The following is a 15,610-nucleotide window of genomic DNA, read 5'->3' on the forward strand; positions in this document are numbered from 1 at the left end:
AGGTGGTCAGATATCGCGTGCTCTTCGTGATCTGAAACAATGTGCACACTTCGTAATCTACCTATGCATTGATCCGACAGTACAAAATGATCAATCATCGTTCTAGCTGGGGTGAACGTATAGCGGGAACCAGTGCATATTATTAAATGTCCAGCACTCACTAGATTATTATATCGCAAGAACTCATGAAATACTCTATCTTTGTAATCTCTGAAAGTGGCTGGTTCAGCTACTGCATTGAAATCACCAGTAAAATACACGTCCCCCAGCTGTGAGTACTGATCATAGAGATTTTGAATCAACTCAATTTGCGCTTTGTAACAATCTATGCCATATAATAGGGTCGGCATATATACACAAAAAATATATACATTTTGCATATCAGGAAATTTGAATTCTATGCCAACAACTCTGTCACTATTAACTTCATCTATAAAGTTAGCATATCTCATGAGAGAAGTTTTGCAGAAGATTGCAACTCCTCCTTTACCACATTTTATTAACATACAATTAGAGGAAATATCCTCTGCCTTAGCAGTGCATTTATAATCAGAACGAATAGTATCGCAAAATGGAAGTATGTGCTGTAATAGTTTATGTTCAGTTACGCAAGCTACGTCAACATTATATTTATCCAGCATTGCACTAAAGCTAAGAGCAGAGGACATAATTCCTCTAACATTCCAGGTCAGTATATTAAGATTCATATTAACTTGCAATATAGGCATATTAATACTTATGCATCGTGAAAGCAGGACTAAAATGACAAAGATGACAAAACACATTAACTTACGACAGAACATAATGGCAAATTTATGAACAATTAACTGTCACCCTAGTCACAGAATATCGCATCCTGCACCTTCATTTGCCTCCTGATCGCGATTGAATGAGTTGAATGGAGAAATAAATGTCAGACACTGCTACAGCTCATTGCACGGCTGTTTGAATGGATATAAAATGTATGTGTGTGTAATCAAATATACAATGCAAGTTACATTCTAGCTCTTCTATCTTCACATGCTTTTTACTTGCCTATATAAGAAATACAATACTGACAAAAAAACGTGACTGTTCATGTTTTATTTCTACATCAATAAGTAGAATCCAAATTACTGTGTAATTCTCGTGCCGCAGAGCTATATAAAATCCGGATTACTGTGTAATTCTCGTGCCGCAGAGCTATATAAAATCCGAATTACTGTGTAATTCTCGTGCCGCAGAGCTATATAAAATCAGTTGAAATTTATTCCAGACGAAGAAATACTAAGGTAAATAGAGAGCGTCTTCCATGCTGAGAATATATTTAGCCGATGATGAACTGATAAATCCATCGTTTGACAAACTTTCAACTATTTTACTTTTTTCGTCAGCGGATTTGGCACCATCGAGCTCTTTCAACATACTCCTGATAGATGTCGAACTTACATTGTCCAATTCATCTGGAACTACAAAAAACTTCGAATGTTTTACTTGTCCTGCCTTTTTGTCTTCTTCAAATTTGCATATCACTTGACCAGTTTCTCCTTGTCTCCCAATGCATAGTGTAATATGACTATATTCCCTTTGCCATTTTGCGTGACCCCTTCGATTAACAGCCCGATCCGCTCCGATTATGACAGCTATTTGTAAATCTTTACAGTTCTTCTTATGTTCAAGATCATATTTAGTCTTCATTCCACATTCAAATGCCGAACCAATAGGTTTCGGAAACGGCTGGAGCCACTCTTTGTCATCCTTGCATGTCAGCTCGCAAAGTCGTATTCTATGTTCCGCCTTCATACACTTTTCGTTTTTCTTTTTCATCTTGCCCAGTACATACCCATCTGGTGCTACGGCTAATCGCCCAGCTACCACTTCATAATTTGTATTATCTTCCAGCCAGCGTTTTGCCATCACCATGACCATGACGTGCCTGGTATGAACTGGATTAAAAGCTCCGCCAAGACACAGGATTACTTGGGATTTTGAAACTGAATTACGGCCCTCGTCAGAACCAACTTTATTTTTATACTCGCAACATTCATTAGAATTCAGTGTCAACATTTTGACTTCGTCTCCTATCTCAGTTTCTCTACTTCTGGTTGAAATTCCGGACTCATTAATTTCAACGTCATTCGATGTCAAATATTTTGGAGCAGTTTTATGGTCGTCGTCGTCGCCTAACCTAATGTGGTGACGCAACTCTTGGTCGCTGGGAATATATACTCGTTCTTTTGGAGTCCACAGTGACTTGAGGTTATTTTGAACCACCAACACGTGCTGTTCTTTCACAAAGTCTGTTATATCAATGATATCACGAATCCAGTTTTCGTTAAGTTTTCTCAGAATTTCTCCCCTGAGACCAAGTTGTATGGCTCTGCGAGATTCTTTGTTTCCACAGGGATCGTGATCTGGATCCCACTGGAGCCTCACCAAATCACCCTTTTCTGCAAAGAAACGAGAACTGTATAAATAGAAGCCTTTTTTATTGCGAACTAAAAAATAATTAGCATATCTGAAATTAGTAGTTTAAGCTTGCCATACCCCATACTTTGTAAAATCCATTGTGCATGACAAGGTCATAGAAAGTTTATCGAACGAAACACATGACTGGAGCGTGATGTTATCTATCCAACTAGTAGTTTACTCGCCTCCACCAAACTCCGTCCTCCATTAGCATAAACTAGTTTATTTGTATCAACGTGTTTCAGATAAGTGTTGTTAACATTCACGGATGATTTGATTTCTAAAACTATTATAGCCGGTGCCGCCATAAATTTTGTGAGCGTCTGATTCGTAATACAAGAATCCCGGGATCACGGTTCCATCCCCGACCAGGCCACCTCGGGTCGACTGTCTTAGCTCCCATTACTTCTGCATGATGAAGCTAATAACGTGCCATTAAGGCCAACACAAGCAATTGTTTAAAAAATGTTATAGTATGATCAAATTAAAAATCACATTATTTGCAAATCAATAATAATTATGAAAAACTCGCATATGTTTGAAAAACGAGGACTCTCCTTTCAAGTTACTTAATAAACAGTACATGCCCCCCACCCCACCCACCCACCCCGCCCCATTTCAGCCAAGAGGGCAACACAGTACAGATTTCTTTTTCACTGCGTGTGTGTGTGAGGGCATAATATGAGTTACGCCCCCTGTTTGACATGATAGTTATCCTTTGCAAATCTTTGCCGTTAAATATGACAACGAATCGGTCTGTGAGTCCTAGAACTTTACGTTTTGAATCCGTGCTTCTTGATTCTTGCATATCACCAGTGCATCCGTGTCTTGTAGATTTACTCATACAGCCTCTGTACAAAATGACCTAATTTTGTTGATATACCGCAAGACTCAAGTCAAACCAATTCGTGTCGCGTGGATACAATGCTAATTTAAAGAAATAGCCCACTACCACTACCACCACCAAAACCACATCTCTCTCATATAGTCATTTTGCAACATCAATTAGTATATACTGACCACTGACCAAAATGACGAAGATTAGAAAGAAGAAAAAAAAAAAAAAAAAACGATGGGAAAGTAATGTGAGTGCCAGGAGTTACAAGAGAGTTATTTAGGACCAAGAACAATTTGTGACTGAACTGTAAGAATTCGTGCTAAAACCACGCAGAAATCCTATTTTTATCGTGTGATTTTTGAAGCCTCCACATGGTAAGAACAAAATGTATGTTAATTCAAGCATGATACATTTCTTTTATCTTTTATAATAAATTATAAACTGTAGTGCATTGAAACGTCTCTAATTAGTATTCTCTTCACACAAATACTAGGTTATACAACCTCGGGATACATGTGGTTTTCCTTTAACGTTGAATAAATCTTATTCCACAAAGCAACAATGCCACAACCTTTATAATGATATGAAACATCCAGATCAACATCCGTCCTGTCTGGGTCGACTCAGGTCACTATACATTAGTTTTCAGTTAGAGGCGGGAATGGGATTTTGTCGTAGAAGTCAGATAGCATATGTTTGATTTTTAGCTGAAATCAAGTAAGAATCACTGGATAGTCAGCTTACCTTGAACACAGGCCGTTGAAATTATACCACAGTAGTAAGAAAACGGCAGAATACCAGATGGGGACAATATAAACAAAATTTCAAAATGGGCCTTGACTTTTCTCGAAAGGGTACCATAACAAATGTCTACGTGACTGTTTGCTAAAGTGTGCATAGTACCCTATAAACGTGGGCAAAAAAATAAAACTATAGTCAAATTTCAAAAGACATGTGATATAGTACGTTTGTGTGTTCTTTTTTTTTACTCAGCGGGAGGGTGTCCAGAAAACCCATGTCCCTCCTCACAAAACAGGTCCTTTATTTATATATATATATATATATATATATATATATATATATATATATATATATATATATATATATATATATATATATATATATATATGTGTGTGTGTGTGTGTGTGTGTGTGTGTGTGTGTGTGTGTGTTGTGAAAGAGAAAGAGACACACACACACACACAGATGGAGTACTGTCCCACTCTGATTTTCTGACATTTTTTTTTTTTTTTACTAAACTGTTAGAATTTCAAAGGCCCCTACCTCCAATAACGTCGTACACGACAGTTGTGTGTACATTAGAGCAGGGACGTTATGTGAACTTTTTTGGGGGGTGGGGTGGGGCAAAACTTGATGGGGGGGGGGGGGGGGGCAAAACTTGACGGGCTTGTTAATTTTCGTATATAGGCAACAGCAATTTTACATTTTACGGCACATGCAAGTTCGGGGGGGGGGGGGCAAATGCTCCCCTCCCACTCCCCCAAATGACGTCCCTGCATTAGAGTACTAATTTATTACCATCCCATTATTTTGCACGGTAATTCAAAGAACATTTTACAGAAAACAAAGGATTTCATAAGAATGGAGTATCAGTAATTGACCAAAAATTACATGTAATACTCTCTAATGCATCATACCTGGTTGTTTCTGTCCCTTTATGTGTTGAGCTTCCCGAGACGTCTTCAGTATCTCATCAAATCCTTCCAGAGTTATCCTTACGGCCAAAATTCTATCTTGTCCCGGCTTGGACGCCCACCCTGACCTATACATCATCCATAGAAAGTTTGTCTTTATCCATGACATACGATCAAAGTTATAATACGACCCACCGAATTTTCCGTTTTCCACTGCAAACGTTGCTATTTCAGGACGAAAAGCTTGATATACAACAATCGTTTCCGTGTCGAACTGAGCGAGAATATGCCTTCCAGTTTTTGGCCATTCATTTTGTACCTGATCGACATATCTTTCAGTTTCAAGTGAACATTTCTTTGTAGCCATAGCGTTTGGGTGTTGTACAACAATGCTTCAAACTTCTAGATCACTTGCCTTTATAAACATGTTTTATTTTTAGAACTACTTACACGCTATGGTGAAATTCACGGAACTTCGTCGTAGTACTAGGTTCAGTTGTCTCCCGTATTTACCATTTACGCTCTACCGCATATTTAATTCATATAGTACGAGTACGCTCAACATTTCGGTGATTTAAAACGCATACTTTTATGTCACCCCACTACACTAATTTTTCAATATTCATTGTATAAAAGATGGAAAGTAAAATTAATATTTAAAACAAGTCTTCAGTCGAACAATTTTTAAAAAAAGCTCAAATATAAAGAAAAAACACACATGAACAAACACACATCAATTTCTCCCACCCCACCCAAAAGAAATTTAGGTATCCGATAAATCAAAGGATAGAAGAAATCATTCTAAATATATGGTCGGTATTTATAGCCTATATTCAGTGTTGGAAACGTTTGGTTACTGTTCACTGATTATAACACTTCAGTGAATCAAACCTTATAACTTATATTTAATGTAGCGACTAACATTTCTTGGATATATTTAGAAAGCGTCTTTCAATACTTAATGTGTGTGTGTGTGTGTGTGTGTGTGTGTGTGTGTGTGCTTATAACATTCCTATACTTGAAAAATACTCGTTAGGGATGTCTGGCTCTACGTCTCTGTGATTTTGATAGCAAAACTGACCTTGGAACTTTTTCTTCAGGTCGTACTTGACAATTACAAACCGAAACAGATACATTAAAGCATGCATTTTCATGAAGTACTTTGGTGCATCTTCAGGCTTATCTTTTACACGATCTGTGGTGTTTTTGCTGTTATGTTGGTTTGTTGCTGCAGTGTTGGGTTGTTCTTGTTTACACAATATTATTTTTATGTCAGAGGAATTTGCAGATTAACACAACCCATTATAACAGCTCTTTGTTTAGCGTAACTGTGTTGTGAGTTTTTATTTCTAGTTACATTTAACATGTAAACTCTCCACAATAGTTGCTGCTTCTAGATTTGGGGTCCCGGGTGGACATGTGATCTAACGTGTACAGATCACTTGCATCTTACCTCTGTCCGACTGGGTTCGAGTCAAACTCGGCCAATTGGGTATCTGAGAAAGCTTTCCAATAGTTCCACGAGGGTTTGTGATTCTTTCCGGGTTCGTCCTCCACCTGAAAAAATCTGGCTGCAATGTAAAGTTTATCATGTGCTGACAATTCGTTAAACCCCAAAATAAAAACAAACTATTCTTGATTTGTTATTAAGATGTGCCTTATATACAAAGTATATACACTGTGTATGACGAAGAAACAAAAATATTCTCTCGATCAATTAGAACAAGGAGTTTTTTTCTTCTTAAAGCATGTATGAAAAAATGGTAGTAAATGTTCACAACTCATGTGATTGAAAATTAAATCAAACTATGTTTGAGACTGTCACCATCAAACGTTCTCATTTATCAACTTATCACTTTTAAAAGTATACCTTGCAGAAAACTATGTTTCAGTTTGCTTATTAAATTGCCATGAAAGAACGTTTTGTTTATGCCAATCGGATGGTCTCGGTCAGCTGCGATAGTAAATGTTATACATAAGAATAAAATGGAAAAAGTGAAAAAGACACAAGTTAAAAGTTTTCCTTCGTTTAAACTATCTGGACTGAATCATCATGTTTTATTATTATTATAATTATTATTATTATTATTATTGTTGTTGTTGTTGTTGTTGTTATTATTATTATTATTAGTAGTAGTAGTAGTAGTTCTATATTTGTACAACAAATAAAAAGCAGCTACAGTTCTAAAAAAAATCTTTAAATCATTTAACTTTCAGTCATCAAATGTTGCATAATACATATAAAATAGAATTCAGACGAATCTTATTCGATACATAGATGTGAAACTTTGCCAAATCACATTTGGACTTTAATTGTTGGAGTTGGTCAAGCGATCAGACAGCTGTCAGTCCAGCCAGGCGTCTGTTAGATTTTTTTTCTCTCTCTTTGTAACATGTACCATTTGAAATAGTCATAATTTCATCTGTTGCTCAGTTTATGTCATGGGAGAAGTCCGAGTTTCCTCTAACCTTCTCGACTCCATTTCAGATACTTTGACGTGTATGCCGGGGTGCGTTATGCCTCCACTTTTACGTAAACCCCATTCCATTCGTCTTCAGATGTATGTGTGCTTTTGGGGGTGGGTGGGTGGTTCTTCGCAAATAGCAGTTTCCAGGTCTAAAATTAGACAACTACGATCGTGTACTTCGAGAGACATTTAGATATAAATCTCTGTCTCCTTTAGTATAAATGTTATGCTTTTGTTGATCTAATGGCAATCCGTCCACGCCTTTAATAAAACACCTACTTGCTTATACTATCACTAAGAGTCCTTCACAGCGAATGAAGCTCAAATGACCGAAAAGAAAATCCAGGAATAAAACAAGTTCTTTTTTTTAACCTGCTGAGTATTCAAACCATCTCTAATATTCTTGAGCGATACGACTTTTTAATTTGCCATTACGACAACTACACTGGATGTAAGATCGGCATGAATTAGAACAAATTAGACATCCATAATAAGACTTTTGGTGAAAACCACATGGTGATATTTTCAGGAAAATTAGTGACACGTTTTTTTAAATGTCAATTGGAGGAAAATGTTTAAGGACAGATTGGCACCTTTTCATTCAGGGCCAACTAGATATCATAATTAGTCTCCTAATGAGAACTCCGCGCTCATATGACTTTCCATTTATTAGGAAAAGAAATCAAAATATTTTCAAACTGGCTGTCATGGTAGTCATACTGGTTGCCAGATAGGTACCGTTTTCTTTCAGGATCAACTAGATATCATAAAAAGTCTTCTGGTCAAAACCCAATATTGACGTGAATTTCAATCAAGATAGGATTTTAAAGACTGCCGCTGTGGCGACCATATTTGATATCAGATTGGCACGCTTTTTGTTTGAGACCAACTACACACCATAAAAAGTCTTCACGTCCACTTTGATTCATGTGGAGATGAGGAGTAGCGATAACAATATTCTTCATTCTTTTTTATGTTAAATCAGACCAGCAAGACATCACAGTCAATCTTCTGATGAAACCCCCGTGCAGATATGACTTTCCGTTCAGAAGGAGTAGCGATAACAAGAGTTTCAAGACCGGCACAATTTTCACTTTGGCCAAACTGGACATCATATGTTTTGTTTTTATTATTTAAAACCCCGCGATGTGACCATCCTATCTGGAGGGTTAGTGATACAATGTTTTTGAATATGACTGTCACAGCTTGGCTATTAATGCGGAACAATTTCATTTAGGACCAACTAGACTTTGGGATGAATGCTTGCGTTAAGTTTCATAGCAATCCTCAAAATATTTCTTTTTTGGGGGGGGGGGTAGCGATAATAACTAACTTGTGCTAACGGACAGACGTCAGACGACATTTGGAACGATTTTATCGAAGAAGTTGCATTCACATATAGTCAGTTACTTCTAAACTTTACACAAAGTGCTGCTTCTTTTCAGTACATTCAATCCAATAGTACAAATAAACTGTTTGGTATTTTTTCAAAATATAAAATAAATTACAAAATCTGTATATGTGTGCCGTAAAAGATCACACCTGACATACCATTTTGCAAGGTTTAGCTTAGGCACATCTGACGAATCCCCTGACCCACCTATCCACCAACGGTTCTGAGTATTAATCCGCCCCTTCACCCCGAAAGTAGAATGGGCCGCAATCAACAACCATCATGCAACGACTTCTGTTGTGATGTGCTTGTACCTTAAACTAACTGCCTGAAAATCTGGAAAGACAGAGAACAGTGATTTACAGCAAAGATGCCATCTCTGACGGTAACAATATATGTTGTGCCGTGTTTATCTGACTGTCACAATGCATGCTTCTCTAGAGGTTAAACACCGAGATAGTTTCCACTAACAATTATAAATTTAATCTGTAATACGTATTGTAGCCGTTCATTAAAATAATGTTATTATAACCGTTTATCGAGATAATAGTATTGTAGCCGTTTATCGAGATAATAGTATTGTAGCCATTTATCGAGATAATAGTATTGTAGCCGTTTATCGAGATAATAATATTGTATCCGTTTATCGAGATAATAGTCTTGTATCCGTTTATCGAGATAATAGTATTTTAGGCGTTTATCGAGATAATAAATAGTATTGTAGCCGTTTATCGAATACTTTAAGTGTAGCGTGATGATATCAATCTTGACAATTATGGTGACTTGAGATTTTTGTTATGCACTCATTTGTTCGCTCCAATACATATCTGAAAATAATATATTTTATGCAGATTCATAGGTTCGATTGTTGCTCAAGATTTTCGCTTTCACCGACTTTGACTTTAAATTAAGACGTAAACTATATTTGTTCTTTTACTCTTTATATAAAAAAACCCATACAAGATGTAAGTTACTGAATATCAGATTGATCAGCACTTTCATTCCTTCTTTCTGACGGAGCTTTAATTTATCATCATATTTTGCGGAAGATGGATCTACAAGAAAAACACGCATAATGCATTGTGAGCATTTGAAAAAAGAGAGACAGAGAGAGAGAGAGCACCAACACGTCAATTTTCAAAATTACCCGTTCGAAAATGAGGCAAAAATTTAGCATTCACGAGAATGCTCCAAAACATATGGAGTTTATCAGGCTGCAAGTGTGCGTCATCGCTAGCGTCATCATAAAATCATGTTGTTTTGCCGCCAGTTGTTAGTCATGATGGTTGCCACCAGTTGTCAGTCACTGAAAACGTGTTTGCGACAGACTTGTGTCAATCAGATGTCGCATTACAGGTATTCCAGTATATTGCTGACCAATCCTATTATCCAGTTAGAAGTGAATGCTTATTTGATGGTATCTGTTTGGGTTGAAAAGGCAGTCAGACAGGAGCCAGTCGGTCACAAATCTTCATTTCACTTCGTAACATGCACGATTCCAGAACTTTATTACTGCAACATTTCACGTTTAATTTTCATTGCAATGGCATCACCTATTTAAAATGGATCGTTAAATTATTACAATTCTTTTAGATAGTAAAAAGAATTAAAAATAACTAGTTTTCAAAAATTAGTTCTGCTAGTAATTAGGAGAAACATTATCTGGCTATCTGCAAAATACTGTCAAGCGATCTTATCGGGGATGTCGTAAACTAGAACTGTTGCTCGATCTTATGATGCCGAAGCTTAAATATTAACATAGTACAATTAAAACAAATTCCTGCTTATAAACAGCAACTTCGGATGAAGATGATGACTTTAAACAAATACAAACATGAGCATTGTCGCTATATATGACACCATTGTCTCCTTCGTAAAATGTATAATTATGTCTCGCCATGTACATGAAATTAAAAGAAATATGTTACACACATGCTTATGTCAGTCGTTTTCTAAAGAGATAAATAACACAAGAATTTTTTGGTATTGTTTTTACTTTTCTAATTAATATAAAACCACCAGCAATGGACTATGTTAACATAGATAAACTTTATTTTAAGCTATAATAATACAGTTAAATATCAGCAAGTACATATATTCCAATTACCTTTTACACACTGGATCAATTGCTACTTCTTAATGTTTATTAACCTAAAACATGAAATTTATTTTATTAATTTAAAGGCCCCGCATTTACAAAACTCCTCTGGTAGGGTGCACATTCTAACTCAAATTTGTTCCTATTATTAAAAAAATGCATCAGAATATCACGAGCAAATTTTCCAAACTTCAACAATACTCAACCCTTCAAACTTCTCGACATAATCCTTTTCATGATCAGCTATCAAAACAGAGTATGCTCTCTACGAGTTTTATGAATCGGAGCAAGGAATAAAATGCATTACCGAATATTATGTTCATCACACAAGGTACACAAATATTGTATTAAAATACCGGCATGCTTCCCGGAAAAGGATTATATGTACTAGAATCCCCTCATACTAAAGTTATTATACAAAGTGGAAAGCTTATTTGCCAAAGAAATGCATTCATTACAAACACATTGCTATTCGCCACACGAGTTGTGTGTTTATTGAACGCAAGAGACCACCTAATTAAAGGCTGTGCCGTTGTTTTTTTAGACACGTTAATTTTTTTTAAACCCAAACGTTATGCTCTGTACATGTCTTGATATTACATCAGCTTTAATAACAGAAACAATTAAAATTTTGACCAAATAAACAAAGTATATCACAACCTGTCAAACGATAGAGCGTTATGACTGAACTTGTCACATTTCTTTCATGCAGTGTGATTTAAGCATTTTCTGATGTTGTGTTTCGTAATCTTTAACATAATAAGACATAATCTTTCTCTTTCTGTAAACATTCCTCTTTGGCATTACAAAACTCCTCTAAACGTTTTCCAAGTTGTCTGCCAAGTTTTAAATCAAGAGTATTTTGTCATTTGCGAATTTCCCTTTTCTGGTTCTTTTGCCAACTTTGTTTTCATCTTTCTTTTCGTATTGTTTACCTTTCATTCATTTGCAAGGAAATTGGAAAGTTAATTTAATATCGCGCTAACTAGGGCCAATGGGTGATTGCAGATCATATTTCAAGGTTACTTTGATTAGTGAAATAAATGTAATATGAACAAATAAAGTTAATGTGTTTGATGACATGTCCTGAGGACATAAAATAGTTTACAAATATGGTTCTTACAACAAACCTTATGAAAGTGATAAAAGGTTATAAAAAAGGAAAAAAGCATAACGAAATAAAAGAGTACACCAAAGGAAAGGTTAAAAAATAGAATAAAACAGATATCACTTTTAGGAATACAATAACGATTACGTTAAACAAAAAATATCACAACGAAAAGCTGTCACAAAAAAATGACAACAGACATTAGCAATCACTAGAACAAACAAGGGACTGACGTTGTAGTGTCCAAAATTAATTTCTGGGAATTCGAGACAAAATCATTTCTTCTATGTAACCGCCGAGTGTTGAAACCATCTCTGACGTGCTTGAAAAATAAGATTTTCAAATTTGCTGCCGTAGCAGCCATAATGAATAAAAGATCGGTACCATTTTCGTTTAGGACAAAAGAGACATAATTAGAAGGTTCTTTGGTGAAAATCACGAGCTAATATGACGATCCATTCAGGATGAGTTGCGATAAGATTTTCAAGATGGCTGCAATGGCGGCCATATTTGACGTCAGATCAGTACCATTTTTATTTACGACAAACTAGACATCACAAGGCGCGCTCACCAGTTATTATGTACCTTTGAGAGACGTATGTAAGGTGAAGTTGTTTGCATTTAAAACATGCACAGTGAAGAGAATGTTGGCATACCTATAAGCTACTTTGATGTAATGTGGCTGACATATTTTTGGATATTGTATTTGTGGAAATTATACGTGATCTAAGTAATTTACTAGCTACTCCCGAGTGATCAAAAAAATCAGTCTGAATTAGTCTAAAGTACACTATCTTAAGCAGTTATTAAATAGGGAAAATATTTTTTCCCAGACTAGACAATACCAGCTTCTGAAAGTGCAATGAATCAAATACCAAATATATAAAATGTAAAAAGAAGTTATCGGCTCTTTTTTTCTCCCACAATTTACCTCTGACGTTCAGGAAGTAAAATTGACCAAGTGGAGCTAACAGTTTTTTGAAAGGTGTGCATCTGTATTAAGGCCAAGCTGTATACTCTGTAACCCATATTACACCAATGAATCATACACCAAAATAAAGGGAATTATAGGTTCTTTGAACATTATCCAAGATATACAAGGTCTTTTTTAAATAGCCAGTATAACCAGTGAGGAAACCCGGGGAAATTCTTTTTCTTCAAAATTCTAACCCTATGCAAAATACGAAAGCGCCACCTATGAAGTCTTTTGGTGAAAACCAGATACTAACGTGACCATTAATTCAGAAAGGAAATAAAGAGATCTGCAGGACGGCCGCTGTGGTTGTCATACTGGATATCTCAGCGGAATCAAATTTCATTTAGGATCTTGTAGGTATTTTAAGAAGTATTCTTATGAAGACCCCATGTCGATACGACTTTCTGTTCAGAAGAAGTAGCAATAACAATATGCAAAAGATGACTGCAGTGGCAGCCATATTATACATCAAATCTTCATTTTTTTCAGATTTAGAACCAACCTTAGAATGAATGTATGTCACAGCTGAACCTTTGTTATTTACTACCAATCAGACAACATAAGAAGTCTTCTTGAAAACATTCCATGTCGACATTTAAATTCAGGAAAAGTAATGATAACGAAATGACTGCCATGGCAGTCATATTGGACATCATATCAACACCGCTGTCATTCATGGCCAGCAGAACTTTGGGGTCACTATATCCAAGTGGCACCGTTTTGTACTTAGGATCAATTACATGGCATAAGACGTTTACAGGCGAAAATTCTATGTCAACATGTCTTTCTGTTGTGGAGATGTTGCGATAAGATTTTCAAGATGGTTGCCATGGTGGTCATAATAGATACAGAGTGAAACTAGTTTAATTTATAACCAACTAGACATGACATCATACATCTTTAGTTTAAACACCGCGTTGATATTGCCATCCCATAAGGAGAAACAATAATGACACTATTTTCACGAGGACCGCTGTGGCGGCCATGGTAGATGTTTGAGCAATATCATTTTCATATGTGCCAACTAGTTCTTGGGAATAACGTGTGATTGCAATCCTCTAATTAGTTTAGTTAACAAACTTGTGCTAACGGACGGACGGACGGACGACAAAACAGACAACATGCCATTCCATAAGCTCTTCTGGTACAAGATCCGAAGAGCTAAATCAAATTGGATACGAGATTAAAATAACCGGTGTTCTATCTACTGACTGAAACTGTTGATGCTTAAATTTTACAAAATGCGTAAGTGTAAGCGATGACAACATAGTTTTATCCTGAGTATCGATTCAGTGTTCATCATTTGATTTGCCTGATCGAGAACAACACTGAAAATTATTTCATTGGTCACATACAACATATACGATTACAACATATCAAACATGAGACCTGTCAACAGCACATTATACACTTGCCCTTGTGTACAATATTCCTATAAGCAGGTTTAGTAGCTAATGGTCGACTCTGGATATTACTGACCAACGGGTCCCAATGATTTTGGTCAAAGTATGCGGTCTTGAACTAAACTCTGTGCAGAAACCAGCACATCCTTATAAGACTTACCATGACCATGTCATTCGACCTTTACACACCAAATCAACAGATTTCTTTATTACTCAAGGTCATACCCTCCATAAAAACTGCATCAGTAAACTTATTATAGTTATTCTCCTCATTCTTATTATTGTCACAATGACCTTAACCGTGGCAGAAAATCAATGTTTCTTCCATAATAAAAGTACAAGCCCACCACAAACCTATGTCAAGGTAATAAAACATCAATATGTAATAATAAAAAAGAGAAGAAAAAAAGACATTTATAGTGACCTAAACCTTTGACTTTCTGACCTCAAAATCAATGGACTTATTTCTTACCCATAGAAAAAGTTATCCACAAGTATTGGTGAAGATACATGGTCGTGAAATTGTGCGGAGCCTATTTTTCATTTTCCAAGGACAGAGGTCTTGTCCTTACACTCCAATCTGATAGGCTTCTACCTTTCTCCAAGAGCAAGCAATTAGCAAAGTTTAGTTCTGGCAAGTTGGGTGAAAGTGTTTTTTTCTTTCTGTCAAAATGACTTTGACATTCGACGTCTGACCTCAAAATCGACAGGCTTCTTTCTTACCACTTAATGCAAGCCATCCATAAAGTTTGGTAAAGGTCTGTGATGCAAATTTAATATCATTTTGTGAAATCAAACTTATCGTTCAGTCAGTGACCTTCACCTTTATCTTTTTACTCCATGATCGATATACATCTTCCTCGCCCCAAACGGGAACCATCTACAAAATGTGGTCTTGGTCTGTAGTGTAGAATTACTGCTATCGTTTTGTTTTCTCGTTGACCGTAACTTTTTTACCTTAAAATCACTATAAAAAAATTCTTTACCCCAAGAACAAGCCATCCACAAAGTGGGGCAACAATAAATGGTGGAGGAGTTATTCTGTGGAAAAGAAACAAAGAACGGGCAGATAGACAAACATCACAACATTCTGGCAAATGCACGTGATAAAATGCCTCTTAGGATTGGGATATTGCTACTCCCATAGTAACATCTATTGTAATAATGCCACAAAAGCATCAATAGCAATGCAATCAGTACACATTTATTTGTCAAGCTATTAGT

The 15,610-nt window shown here is 36.1% G+C and overlaps 1 protein-coding gene across 1 annotated transcript; it reads right to left on the reverse strand.

Moving 5' to 3' along the window:
• Positions 1 to 1,068: 1,068 nt before the first annotated feature.
• On the reverse strand, positions 1,069 to 5,431 carry LOC149779884 (uncharacterized). The gene is made up of 2 exons (XM_089936567.1): positions 4,944 to 5,431; positions 1,069 to 2,429 (listed from the first exon to the last, which is right to left on the reverse strand). Exons 1-2 carry the CDS (start codon positions 5,305 to 5,307, stop codon positions 1,267 to 1,269), a joined length of 1,527 nt encoding a protein of 508 aa, XP_089792693.1. The 5' UTR covers positions 5,308 to 5,431; the 3' UTR covers positions 1,069 to 1,266.
• Between the last annotated feature and the right edge of the window lie 10,179 nt (positions 5,432 to 15,610).

Source organism: Sinohyriopsis cumingii, chromosome 16, assembly GCF_028554795.1.
Source record: "Sinohyriopsis cumingii isolate HCF-2022 chromosome 16, ASM2855479v2, whole genome shotgun sequence".
NCBI classification, from domain to species: domain Eukaryota; kingdom Metazoa; phylum Mollusca; class Bivalvia; order Unionida; family Unionidae; genus Sinohyriopsis; species Sinohyriopsis cumingii.